Here is a 14,556-nt window from a genome sequence, read left to right as displayed (position 1 = left end):
GATGTTGTGCACTGGACACCACTGGCTCAAATTAAGCACTTGCCCTATTCCACAAACATTGCTGTCTCACCACTGTAATTACCTGCAGCTCTTTTGCTGCTCCCACTGGTTTAGGAAAACCTCATCTGCTACATGATGTGACATGTGCAGACCGGCAAAAAACTTCACATTATCACAAAGAGTTCATGTAAAGTAGTAGGATAATATGTCACTTTAATTCAATAGTTAAAGACTGGTGCCTGCATTGATCGCGTGATAGGTAAAGGCTTGTGTCTGCATTGATTATGAAGGCTGGTGATTTCATCGGTCATGTGATAAGTTATGGGGGGTGTCTGCTTTGGTTATGTGATAGCTAAAGACTGGTGTCTCCTTTCTTAATGGGATAGGTAAAGACTGGTGTCCGCATTGGTCATGTAATAGGTAAAGGCTGTTGTCTGCAGTGGTAATGTGATAGGTAAAGGCTGTTGTCTGCAGTGTTCATGTGATAGGTAAAGGCTGTGTCTGCAATGGTCATGTGTTAGGTAAAGGCTGTTGTCTGCAGTGGTCATGTGATAGGTTATGCTTTTCGTCTTTTGGAACTAATAGTGTCTGTAATACTGCATTTTCTGACTGCTAAGTTTGTTAGCGCTTTCTAACAGACAATGTATTCCTTTTGGTATCTGCAGGCATAGAGTGTCCAACCAACAGCCACTATGAACTTTGCCATCGGAGGTGTCAGGACTCCTGTGTCTCCTCATCTTTGCTCTCACACTGTGATGCCACCTGCTCCGAGGGCTGCGTATGTGATGATGGGTACCAGAGAAGTGGCGACAACTGCGTGAGAGCGGAGGAGTGCGGCTGTCAGCACGAGGGGATGTACTACAGCGTGAGTATAACTTCAGCACTGGTATTGCAGATGAATAATTTCACATTTCAAATATATCTTTTGTTCAGTCTCCTCCTATTCTCTTAGAGCCTTGTTCTCTTTGTCTGTCTATCTATCTATCTATCTATCTATCTATCTATCTATCTATCTATCTATCTATCTATCTATCTATCTATCTATCTATCTATCTATCTATCTATCTATCTATCTATCTATTTCCCTCCAATCTCTGCTTATCTTCCTTTTTGCATGTCTTTTCCATGAATGTCTGTCCTGTCCTGTAAGTATGGCCTATACTATCTGTGTGTTCTTTTGTCTGAGCATGTCGTGTCTTGCCTGTCTCTTTCCTCTCTGTAACCTTCTATCTCTCGCTGTCACATGTTATCCATGCATGGAATTACTTTGTCTTCAGTTTCCTCTCCATATAATCCCCTTTCTCTGTCTCACAGGTTGGAGAATACATCTGGCTCTCTGACTGCTCCAAGAGGTGCCGCTGTGACTCCACTGGTAACTTCCGCTGTGCTAGCAGCAGTTGTGCCCAGCGACAGGAGTGTGCAGTGAAGAATGGGAAGCTAGGGTGCCAGAGCCCGTGGGCAATCTGCACGGTGACCGGAGACCCACACTACCACACCTTTGATGGGACTGTAGCCAATTTCATGGGGACCTGTGCCTACGAGATCAGCCAGGGCTCAATCGCTGCTTCAGGATTCTCCTACCGGGTGGTGGCAGAGAACAGACGCTACCAGAACCCCAAAGTGTCCTTTGTGTACCGCGTCACCGTCTGGCTGAGCAGCACTGATGAGAACTTCAAGCTGGTCTTTGAACAAGGAAAGGTTCCTCTGGTAAGATTAACACTTTATCTGTATTATAAATGATAGACAGTTCCATACTAGTCATGTTCACCTGATTCACTGTTCAAAAGCTCCCTCCCCAGATGCAAGAACTTCACAACATAATCCAACCACAGTTTTGAAGAATTTTTTTTTTTATTGGTGTGTAACAATCCAACTTTTAAAATTGACATAGGAAAATTTAGACAGCATTCAAGGCCAAAGCAAACATTACTCATAATATTGTTATTGGAAATATTTAATATAGTTATTACCGTTTGTCGCACAAACACTAAATACAGGCACATGTTTGATTCCAGATTTGCGTGGAGAATGAGATGGATGCAGAAAAGTGTGCTCCAGTGTAGTACTGTATGATTCGTGTTTTTACTATCATAGTCGTTGTACTTTTACAGTTAGATACAATTATAAAAATTGTAGTTTTGATAACTTTTAATAAATTTACTAGAAATCTTGTTCGATATTGACTTGTTTCGGATAGCTCCAAAAAGGCTTCATGGCCACAAAATGTCCATTTGAAGTTTAATAGACAGGAATCCTGTCTTAGTGTGCTGTGGGTTCTGTTAACCGCTGCCATGTGCTCACACTATACAAAGTGAGTGCATAACTAGTGTCTCATCTTTCAGAGGGACCGGAAGAAGCTATCGATCCCTTGTTATTGATCCCAAAACCCTTCGCAGTCTTTTCAGTGTTCAATGCAGAAACTGTTTTAAAACAAGTGGTGAGTCAGCACTTTAATGACTTAACCAAGAAATATTGGAGGCCACGTGCCATTAATTGACTCTAATGACTTACTAATTGATATTTTACCAACAGACTTCGGTAGTTACAACGTGATTGATTTACATTTGGCTCTTGTTGCTTTTAAAAATGGTGATCTGTCAAAGGGATATTTGATGTCTTCCAGATCAATGGAGTCAAGAGCAGACTCCCAGCCTTGGTGGGGTCTCTTGGAACCGTCACAGCGGCCAAGAGCGCCATCTCTGTGGACACAGCCTTCGGGGTCCGCATCCAGTACAACGGGGTAAACACAGTCACAGTACAAGTTGGGCCCCAGTACAAGAACCAAGTGCGGGGCATGTGCGGCAACTACAACGGAAACCCCAAGGACGACAAGGCGAAGCCGGATGGAAGTCTTGCGCGCAACGACGCAGAGTTTGGGAACTCCTGGAAAGCAGACATCCATTCAGCAGGGTGAGACAATTTACGTCTTAACTTTCAGAAAAGAAACACTAAAATATATACAGCATTCTGTAGCTTGAGGAAGTGTTTGATGATGTTTTTCTTTTCCTTGCCGGGTAAGTGGTATTTTTGTCTCAATTATGTAAAATTAAAATGACCATAAATACCGAAATACCAAGGTCAGATATACGTCTTATGATATACTGAGACACTAGTGAAGTGTAGAGCAAATAAATGGTAGATGATACATGGGGGCAGTGAAATGTATAGTGAATAATATACAGCATATTCAGGAGGAGCTGCTCACGAAATGTTCATAAAAAGCATGAATGAATGAATGAGCGAAGCCTGTGTGTAAAGCCCTCTGTAATCCAGAAAGTGCTTCCAGGCGCTGTGGAGAGATTGGACAATGTATTAAATTTGGGTCCTATTAATGGGATATGGAGGCATCCTTGAGATCCGCACAAGAAACCGCAATCACTGAAATATGAATGATGTAAACTTCTCAGCACCAAAAGTGCTGTACAAACAACATGTGTTCAGTGCACCTCAGTAACCACCAGGGCCCAAAGGGGTGATCAGTAGTTAAGGGGCACAGAGCCCTAGCGCGATCCTCATCCACTACCTGCCTAGCCAGGGGGGCAGGGCAAGCCCCCCTTCTGTGCAGACCCTTCCATGCCCTGCGAGGGGCAGACCAAAGGGGTAATTCTAAGAGTGGCAACTTTTGAATGAGTATGTGCCATCTGTGTCACTTAGCTTTACTGCTTCACATACCGCTGCACAACGGGCATGATGCCATCCAGTAGATGCTGTGCATGCCACACACACTCTGATTGTCCCCTGCATTGTGTCTTCACCAAAGGAGGGTATTATAAGCACAGACATAGCCTGCCCTGCTCCCCGCTGGGACTCATTGCAGCTGGGACTCATTCACTTGGGAAGAGAGGAGTAGTACAATTCCCACTGAATCGTACACTGAAAGTTAAAGAAGTCTGTATTGCTGCGCATTCTGAGCTTGAGAAATTGCCGGAAATGGAAACAATCGCAGTTTATAAGTGTCTTTCTGAAGGGGGTGGGGGGCAAGAGGAGCGGCGTGACCAGTGTTTGTGAAACAGCAATGGTCGTGGTTTGAGGGCAATCATTGAAAAGGATGCATCCTCCCTCTGTTTGTTTTAACACAAATTCAATTCATATCAAGTCCAAGACTCCTTACATTTGAGTTTCATTCTCTCTTCTCTCTTCAGGTGTGAGGATGATACAGGTGTGAGCAGCTCCAACGACACCTGCACCAATCTGGGAGCCATCGAGGCGCAGTGCAGGATCATCACCCGCCCATCAGGCCCCTTCGATGAGTGCCTGTGGCACGAGGACGCGGAACCTTTTGTGGCCTCTTGTGTGTATGATCTCTGCTTCTACGGCACCAACAAGGGGATGCTCTGCACAGCTGTCCAGGCCTACGAGGACATCTGTAACCTTCACAGCTTGGTGATTCCAGACTGGAGGGCGGAGCTGCAATGTGGTAAGTCAACCACCCTCCTACACTGCTTTAAATACTTGAGCTGCCCCACTCCATTAATCCCTTTCACAAAAATAGCCTGGACAAACAGTTAAGGACATATTTAATTTGTGTTTCTCAGAGGCATTTGAATTTGACTTTTAAACCCCAATAGTCACAAGCACAGTGTTTACATAATATATAGGAAGGGTTTAATTAAGCAACAAGCAAAATATTGCTCATAAGATATTCCACCTGTAGCTTCAAACCCGTCAACTTAAAATTGCTGAGTTTACTTTGTGTTGTTCTTCCTAGATGACAACTGCACTGACAACAGCCACTATGAACTGTTTGGCACTGGCTGCCCAACCACCTGCCGCAACCTGAACCAGAGTGCGCCATGCGCTGCAGAGAGCGTGGACGGATGCTTCTGTGATGAAGGGTTTGCTCTTCACTCTGGCCTTTGTGTCCCTGTAAGTCAGTGTGGCTGCACCATGGATGGCGTCTACTACAACCTGGGAGATGAGGTCTTCCTAACAGACACCTGCAGCCAGAAATGCACCTGCATCGCACAAGAGATGGTGTGTGAGGCCCACACATGTGCCGCCCTAGAAGAATGTAAGGTCATGAATGGAATCAGGAGGTGCTACCCTGTAAACAGCGGAATCTGCTGGGCCTCTGGAGATCCTCACTACCGCACCTTTGATGGAGTCACCTTCGACTACCAGGGCACCTGCAAGTACACCCTCAGCAAGTCTACTTCCCAGACCGGCTCTCTCGTTGACTTTAGCGTCGTAGTACAGAACGAGCACCGATCATCACCAGTGGTGGCCTGGACGCGAAGAGTGGAAGTAAATGTCTATGGAGAGCAAATTACTATAACAAGTGGAGAATATGGCCAAGTTCAGGTAATGAAAGACCTGATTCCTATTAACATGCAGAAATTGACCTAATCTAAAAGAGAACGTGATGTGTCTATTTGTTAATGACAGGTCTAAGTAACCATTAGGAGAACACATAAACCAGTAGCAAGAATGGGGAATAACAATAAATGAATCACGCTAATAGTGGAGATGGTGTGAGGCGTTTTAAACATTTTTAGCATACTGAAAATAAAACGAATAAAATATGTGTCGAGCATGAGTCAATTCCAAAGGTACAAGCCGTGTAGCTTGAACGCTTCTTGAAGAGGTAAAGCACAGCATCACTTCTGCACTCTTTTGCATACTGGACAATTAATACAAACAATAAAATGCCACGGAGAATGCCCAGAGTGCAAAAGAGCCGTATGTTGTACAAGGAAGTATCCTGCATTGTATATAGCAAGCACCAGGTAACTCACTTTTTGCAAAATCTTTAATTGCACTCAAGATTGCAAGCCTGTCCTCATAAATACAATGTTGAGGATCCGGTAACAAGCATCATGGGCGCTCACTCTTGGCATTAGTTGGGTACTGCCAGCGATAGCCACGTTGAGAGATGAAAATAAAAGATTGAGGTTCCATCAGTAATGGATACATGATGCACCAATTTGCGATGACATGTCTTCTTCATTCATTTTATGCCAATCAACATCCACCCTGCAGCACAAATTATCCACGGATAAACAAATTAACCATTTTCGTGAGCGACTCTAAAAAAGTGGCAATCTAGATTGTAGACAAAATGAGAGCCAGCAGAACAAATGTATATGCCAGTTTTTCAAAGTAAGTTTAATGACGATAAATACAGTAGATATCTTGTATGGTGGACAAATAATAATGATAGGATCTGGGCGGTAGAAGTTATGTGAAGTTGTCTATTATGATGTACAAATGTCTTCATCAGGAATCTTTATGACTTCAAATATGATTCATTTATCACAATTACAAGTGTGTATATGCAGAGGAAATGAAAATCCAACATGAGGCCTGAGTAAAGAAACTACAAAGAGAAACATTAAGTGCCTCTCCTATATTTTAATGTAAACTATGCATAATTATTTCAGATCAATGGCTTCCAACATATTCTCCCAGTTTCCAGTCAATCTGGGAAGATCCAAGTGTATTACAGTGGCTCCTCTGCAGTCGTCCAGACAGACTTTGGCCTTGTAGTGTCCTATGACTGGTGGCATCACGTAGCTGTGCAGGTGCCTGCAGCATACTCAGGATCCCTTGCTGGCCTTTGTGGAAACTTCAATGGGAACAAGAGTGATGACTTCAGGATTCCTGATGGATCCCTGGTGGGCAGTGCCATCACTTTTGGAAACAGCTGGAAGGAAGAAGACGAGGACTCTGCTTTCAACTGCATAGACACTGACAATCCACCTGTGTGTGGTGAGGACATGGTGTCCCAGTTCAGCGACCAGAACCACTGTGGAATCATGAAAGATCCAAACGGTCCCTTTAAAGACAGCATCAATGCTGACACTGAGGTCTACTTCAAGAACTGTGTCTATGACCTGTGTGGAACAGACGGCGATCAGCAGACACTTTGTGAAATTGTGAAAAATTATGCCCATCATTGCCAGAGCCGTGGCAATGCCATACAGCCATGGAGGACACTCACTGGATGTGGTATGTCGAAAAAACGTTTGATTTTTATTGATTTTACTCCTCATTATGCCTTTTAGTTACCCCAGGGCAGTGTAGGTGAGTTACAGTTTCCATAGTGTAATGATGTGGACCCAAACAGTGCAAGATAGACCCTAATATTACTTTGCTGTCCTGATTTTCTGAAACACATGAAATTTGACTTTATCTGGGAAACAAATGCCTTTCTTTGCCCCATGGAAAGACATGAGTAAATCCACATGAACACGCTTGCTGCTCATAGCTTACCTATAATTGCCACTTATAGCTACTTATTATAATAAAACAAGCACAGAGGTGGGTATAATCTGCCTTCATCTTCCAAATAGAAAAAAAAACATCTAAGTAAAATGTTTCATTCTGTGACTGAAAATCCGTTATATGTGATACTTTCACCACAGATTTACCTTTTATTTTATCACTGCAATCCTTATTTTATTAAATATTTTAGATAATTGACCGATTTCGAGACATATCATATTCTGTTACATGGGTTTCTTGATCCATCTGACTGAATCAGAATACAATAATCTTCTTTATCCCTGTATTACCATAGTTATGGGTTTGGCTGATTAATAGTTCGCTGTTTTCTACATCATTGACACAGCTCTAACCTATAAATAGGTCTAGGAACATATTCTGTCCTCTTTACATTAGGAACTGTTCTTGAAGAGAAGGCTCTAGTGAATTCTACTGCTGGTTGTAGGAACCAGTGAGTCAATGTTTCCACGTCCCTGTTTTATGTATTACTTCCAAAGCTATGAGAAACACAGAAACATCTGTGATGTGTATACAGTGCTCCAAGGACACTGCTCTGGTATTCCACATCATCCCAAATATTTTGTTTTTTTGCTATCATAATCAATATTATCAAAAGTAGCAATAGTAGTGATAGTAGCAGTAGTAGTGGTGTCAGAAATATGTTGTCTTTCTTATTGTAATTATATTTGTACAGTTTTTCCGACTGTACATTGATGAGCACCAAGTTTCCATGTAGGTCTCAATTTAATGGCATTTTTATTTTACAGGCATTACATGTCCCAGTAATCAGAAGTACGAGTTATGTGGATCTTCTTGCCCTGCTACCTGTGCCAATGCCTCAACCGTCTGCCGCGGTCAGTGCAAGGAAGGATGCCAGTGTGAGAGCGGGTTTGTTCTAAGTGGCACTGACTGTGTGCCACAGAGTCAGTGCGGCTGCACAGAAAACGGCAAATACTACAAAGCAGGAGGCACTTTCTGGAAACAGGACAACTGCCAGACTTTGTGCCGGTGTGATGGCTCCACCAGGACTGTCCAGTGTTCACTCTCATCTTGTGCCACTGGTGAGACTTGCACCACTGTCAAAGGCGTCTATGGCTGCCATGTTCTGCCTGATGGTATCTGCCGGGCCTCAGGAGACCCTCATTACACCAGCTTCGATGGGAGAAGGTTTGATTTCCAGGGCACCTGCAAGTACGTCCTGTCTGAAGTCCAAGGCTCCAATGGTTCTCTGCCCTTCTTCAGAGTGGAGGTGAAGAATGAAAAGCTGCCGGGCCTGCAGGTGGCGGTGACCAAGGAGGTCTTTGTTTCTGTGTATCAGACCCAGATACATCTCCAGAGTGGAAAGCGTGGCACAGTTGAGGTAAGTTATAGTTTGGATGAAGTCATCCTAATGTATGCCAACTTCGCACATACTTCCTTGTTAATAACTTACCCATGTTTTCTGAGCAGCAAACAGTGTTCATTAAAGCTCTGAAATGATGCTTTTCTTCACCGTGCTGTCTTGGTTAGATGGCTATGTTGGATATGGTCTCTCATCGTTTTTCTTTTGCTCACAATGATGGTTGGCTTACCACGGCCACGACAGGCTGTTAGCCGTACCTAAGAATAGGCCAGCTGCTTTAGACACAGTTCTTGTTACTGGCTCCGATAGGTTTAGACATCTTTGCTCAAAATTGTTGTGGATTTCTGAGGACATTTTAATGTGGGTGTTTTTTTACCCCATCTACTTATATTCAGAATGCTTCCCTGTGATCTTTCTTTCTTTTGTTTATTTCCGGTCTTGTGTAGCTTGGTTATGGTATGGTTTATCGAATTAAGAAACACCTATTCTCGCGAGAGCACAGCTTAGGGTGCTTTATATATGTAAAGTAGCTATCTGCATTCCGGATTGCTGATGTGCTCATCACGGCAGAAATAGTTGTACAGGTGACTTGTAAAGACAATAATTCTAGTTGGGGCAGGCTAATGTTCAGCTGTAAATGTTATAAAAGTGCAGTTACGTTTATTGTGACGAGGTTATCCATACTGCAGCTGAAAGGTGAGCATGTGGTGGGGACACCAGGGTCAGGTGAGGGACTTAGGTATCAAAGCTTCAGTATTATAGAGATGTCTCTTGGCACCTAAAAACCACGAAACAAGTCACTTTAAAAAAAAGACAACTCACAATCGTCCCATCTGGAGAAAAAGCATAGGAAAACGTGTTTGTTTGTTTGGTAATTGTCTTTATGGCCAGAGCAACCATCACCTTTAAAAACGAGCCACTCACTGTAACTCTCTCCATCAGATCAATGGAATCATTCAGACTCTGCCAGTGAATATCAACAGTGGAAGAATCGTCATCTTTAAAAGTGGGGACTACACGGTGCTGAAAACAGACTTTGGCCTTACAGTCAACTATGACATGGTCTACAGCGTCTTCCTGACACTTCCTGCTCGATTCCGAGGCCAAACCAGTGGTCTATGTGGGAACTTCAACGGGGTGGTGTCCGATGACTTTACTACCCGAAGTGGGTCTGTCATTACTAACGCCTTCACCTTTGGTTCCAGCTGGGTTTCTGAAGGCAGCGCTAGCTGTGACCACGGCTGCTCAGGTGACTGCCCCGTCTGCAGTGCAGACAAGATGATGGCCTCCAAGAGAGCCTGTTGGATCATCCAAGACCCCAGAGGGCCCTTCTCCTCCTGTCACTCAAAGATCAACCCGGCTCACTACTACTCTGACTGCGTCTACGACCACTGCCTGACTGAAAGGAACAGCACCGTCCTGTGCCATGCCGTTCAAACCTATGCGGCCGCCTGCCAGGCCTCCAATGTGGCCATTGGCAGCTGGAGGAACAGCTCCTTCTGTGGTGAGTGAAGTAGTTCTTCGTTTTAAGGGAGTGAATCAACTCTGCCAGAGAAAAGAAGAACAGGATACACTTTTAAGCAATAATGAAATTATGTGTGTGTTCAATGTACATTTGATAAATGCTTTATTGGTAAAACCTGTATGTAGAATGCCTCTGAGTTCTAGCCAACATTGTTTCAAAAATTAACCACTTTGCTTATAAGCAGTCTGTGGGACAGGCCGGCATCCGTAATTCTCTAGTTTCACATATGGTGACAGCTCCAAATGCACATTCATGAAGCTACAGACATTAGCACCTTCTGAAACTGAAGATTTTTCTTTTTATTACAGTGCATTCAATTTTCTCTTTCGAAACATCGGCTAACATAGCGCCAAGTGGCCTTTCGTATTGTATGGGCCATTCTGTTTGCTCGCCTCTCTAACTTCCGGATGTGAATCCAGGAGTGTAGCTGCTGGTGCAGTGGCACCGAGGCTGTGGGAATTGAAGGACCTCCTACTGTGTTATATCCGCTGCAGTTGTTTTAAAAAAGAGACACGCTCTATTGTTTTTTGTGTTTGCTTTTTACAACTGCCTGCCTGGGGGTCTGTATCATGACGGGGAGTTAAATTGACAGGAGGTGCTTAGCAGTGTAGCAGAGCAATGGGAACGACTGAGAATTGAAAACGAGAAAGATGATAGGAGGGCTAGAGAAGGTAAGAAAGAGAAGTGATGGGAGCGCAACAAGAAAGGGTAGCACGAACAACAATCATTGGCAAAGCCAATGTCTCTTGACAATGGCAGATCGATGAGCCTCTGGCATTGTTAATATGAATGTTCTTTAGCTGTATGTTGACACCTTTAGGTTTTGCCACTGTTTGTTTATTTGTGTCTATCTTTCATGGAGTGCGCTTGTCAGCCATGTTTCTGCGTAATGGAACCGCCACGAATAAGGCACAATGAGGGCCGGACTGGAAACCAAAACCGGCCCTGGCAAAGTGCTCAGCCGGCCCCCAGGGAGTTGGGGGTGCCGTCGAGATGTTTGCCAGGGCCGGTTTCGACCGAATTTGTTACAGAAGCCGATATTGCAACTATGCTGCAAAAGCGGTCCTGTAACAAAAACGGCCCCCAGGGGTCCAAAACCGCCCCGCACCCTGGTGGCCCACCAAGGAAATGCCCGGTACCCGCTTTGGCCAGTCCAGCCCTGGGCACATGACTGAGCCAGAGAAGTAACAGCAAATATCCAAGAAACCAGTTGCAGACACAGCTAAAAGATAAAGGGCAAGACGAGCACCACATCAAAAAGTGCTGATTATTCAAATATCCCTATGGGAGGCAAGATGGTAAAAAACAAAACGCTTCTTTGAGCCGAAATCAAAAATCCCCAGCTGAGCGTAATATAGACGATTACGGTGCAAGAGTGTGTGTTTGTAAATATAAATATTTGCTATCTAGACATTCGAGAGGCATTCGTTGAGCAAAAGCATCGGAGAGGCAGCGTCTTTGGTACAACCGGCTGTTGCTAGTAAAAACAGGAGGGCTTTTAAAGAAATAAGAAAGTAGTCCCAAAACAATGCCCTACAATGTCCACTGCATATGTTTAACAGTAGTTGGGCGGTGCGCTTGTGGAGGGATAAACACCTGAATAAACAACACCAGTGCAGGACAACACAACACAAAATGGAGCAACAATGGTGCCGAGGGATCCATGTCCTAAGGTAATCCAACTAGAGCTGTCATTTAATGCCGACCTGGAATTGGATGATTTTCTATCATTTTGGTGCTTGCATTAGGATTCATGGCATCCATTGACTCCAAAGCGTCAATTAAGTGGTGTAAGGGTCAGTTTTAAACAAAGATGCTTGAGCATTGTTGGGGTGACAAGTCTGGCAATCGAGAAAGGCAAATTAAATATTCTATGTCAGTCTTTCATGACTGCCCTGTCAGTGCTTAATTTGTAACAAATGCCAGGGCCCTTCTGAGAAGACTATTGCAGCCTGTGCCATGTATTGACCCTGCCAGCGCTGCCACTGACAACCCAACATAACACCTATCCATTACACTCCTACTAGCGTGACAATTCAAACTATTTTAGGCCACACAAAGACATAATAATGGCATGGAGGAGGGTATTTTTCATTTTCAATGCAATTTGACTTAATAAACACAGTTGTTGTGCTCATTCCAAAATTAAACAGACACCGCCACCTTGTGTTGAACTGTCACGAGAGCCGGTGCTGACAATTAAGTGCTGATGTTGTGCACTGGACACCACTGGCTCAAATTAAGCACTTGCCCTATTCCACAAACATTGCTGTCTCACCACTGTAATTACCTGCAGCTCTTTTTCTGCTCCCACTGGTTTAGGAAAACCTCATCTGCTACATGATGTGACATGTGCAGACCGGCAAAAAACTTCACATTATCACAAAGAGTTCATGTAAAGTAGTAGGATAATATGTCACTTTAATTCAATAGTTAAAGACTGGTGCCTGCATTGATCGCGTGATAGGTAAAGGCTTGTGTCTGCATTGATTATGAAGGCTGGTGATTTCATCGGTCAAGTGATAAGTTATGGGGGGTGTCTGCTTTGGTTATGTGATAGCTAAAGACTGGTGTCTCCTTTCGTAATGGGATAGGTAAAGACTGGTGTCCGCATTGGTCATGTAATAGGTAAAGGCTGTTGTCTGCAGTGGTAATGTGATAGGTAAAGGCTGTTGTCTGCAGTGTTCATGTGATAGGTAAAGGCTGTGTCTGCAATGGTCATGTGATAGGTAAAGGCTGTTGTCTGCAGTGGTCATGTGATAGGTTATGCTTTTCGTCTTTTGGAACTAATAGTGTCTGTAATACTGCATTTTCTGACTGCTAAGTTTGTTAGCGCTTTCTAACAGACAATGTATTCCTTTTGGTATCTGCAGGCATAGAGTGTCCAACCAACAGCCACTATGAACTTTGCCATCGGAGGTGTCAGGACTCCTGTGTCTCCTCATCTTTGCTCTCACACTGTGATGCCACCTGCTCCGAGGGCTGCGTATGTGATGATGGGTACCAGAGAAGTGGCGACAACTGCGTGAGAGCGGAGGAGTGCGGCTGTCAGCACGAGGGGATGTACTACAGCGTGAGTATAACTTCAGCACTGGTATTGCAGATGAATAATTTCACATTTCAAATATATCTTTTGTTCAGTCTCCTCCTATTCTCTTAGAGCCTTGTTCTCTTTGTCTATCTATCTATCTATCTATCTATCTATCTATCTATCTATCTATCTATCTATCTATCTATCTATCTATCTATCTATCTATCTATCTATCTATCTATCTATCTATCTATCTATCTATCTATCTATCTATCTATCTATCTATCTATCTATCTATCTGTCTGTCTGTCTGTCTGTCTGTCTATCTATCTATCTATCTATCTATCTATCTATCTATCTATCTATCTATCTATCTATCTATCTATCTATCTATCTATCTATCTATTTCCCTCCAATCTCTGCTTATCGTCCTTTTTGCATGGCTTTTTCATGAATGTCTGTCCTGTCCTGTAAGTATGGCCTATACTATCTGTGTGTTCTTTTGTCTGAGCATGTCGTGTCTTGCCTGTCTCTTTCCTCTCTGTAACCTTCTATCTCTCGCTGTCACATGTTATCCATGCATGGAATTACTTTGTCTTCAGTTTCCTCTCCATATAATCCCCTTTCTCTGTCTCACAGGTTGGAGAATACATCTGGCTGACTGACTGCTCCAAGAGGTGCCGCTGTGACTCCACTGGTAACTTCCGCTGTGCTAGCAGCAGTTGTGCCCAGCGACAGGAGTGTGCAGTGAAGAATGGGAAGCTAGGGTGCCAGAGCCCGTGGGCAATCTGCACGGTGACCGGAGACCCACACTACCACACCTTTGATGGGACTGTAGCCAATTTCATGGGGACCTGTGCCTACGAGATCAGCCAGGGCTCAATCGCTGCTTCAGGATTCTCCTACCGGGTGGTGGCAGAGAACAGACGCTACCAGAACCCCAAAGTGTCCTTTGTGTACCGCGTCTCCGTCTGGCTGAGCAGCACTGATGAGAACTTCAAGCTGGTCTTTGAACAAGGAAAGGTTCCTCTGGTAAGATTAACACTTTATCTGTATTATAAATGATAGACAGTTCCATACTAGTCATGTTCACCTGATTCACTGTTCAAAAGCTCCCTCCCCAGATGCAAGAACTTCACAACATAATCCAACCACAGTTTTGAAGAAAAATTTGTTTTATTGGTGTGTAACAATCCAACTTTTAAAATTGACATAGGAACATTTAGACAGCATTCAAGGCCAAAGCAAACATTACTCATAATATTGTTATTGGAAATATTTAATATAGTTATTTACATTTGTCGCACAAACACTAAATACAGGCACATGTTTGATTCCAGATTTGCGTGGAGAATGAGATGGATGCAGAAAAGTGTGCTCCAGTGTAGTACTGTATGATTCGTGTTTTTACTATCATAGTCGTTGTACTTTTAC

The 14,556-nt window shown here is 43.7% G+C and overlaps 1 protein-coding gene across 1 annotated transcript in view; it reads left to right on the top strand.

The window, feature by feature from the left end:
* LOC147701387 (uncharacterized) overlaps window positions 1–14,556 on the top strand; it is a 194,049-nt gene that overhangs the window by 80,145 nt on the left and 99,348 nt on the right. The window contains exons 28-37 of the mRNA XM_086929343.1: window positions 666–865; window positions 1,315–1,707; window positions 2,624–2,910; window positions 4,143–4,417; window positions 4,709–5,301; window positions 6,381–6,948; window positions 7,992–8,584; window positions 9,509–10,070; window positions 12,965–13,164; window positions 13,762–14,154. Coding sequence (XP_086785469.1) covers window positions 666–865; window positions 1,315–1,707; window positions 2,624–2,910; window positions 4,143–4,417; window positions 4,709–5,301; window positions 6,381–6,948; window positions 7,992–8,584; window positions 9,509–10,070; window positions 12,965–13,164; window positions 13,762–14,154 — 4,064 coding nt within the window. The remainder of the gene's footprint in view (window positions 1–665; window positions 866–1,314; window positions 1,708–2,623; window positions 2,911–4,142; window positions 4,418–4,708; window positions 5,302–6,380; window positions 6,949–7,991; window positions 8,585–9,508; window positions 10,071–12,964; window positions 13,165–13,761; window positions 14,155–14,556) is intronic.

This window comes from Lissotriton vulgaris, chromosome 7 (genome assembly GCF_964263255.1).
Source record: "Lissotriton vulgaris chromosome 7, aLisVul1.2, whole genome shotgun sequence".
Classification (NCBI taxonomy): Eukaryota; Metazoa; Chordata; class Amphibia; order Caudata; family Salamandridae; genus Lissotriton; species Lissotriton vulgaris.
Note: the sequence above shows the minus strand (reverse complement) of the source record. Positions and strands in the feature narration are given on the sequence as shown.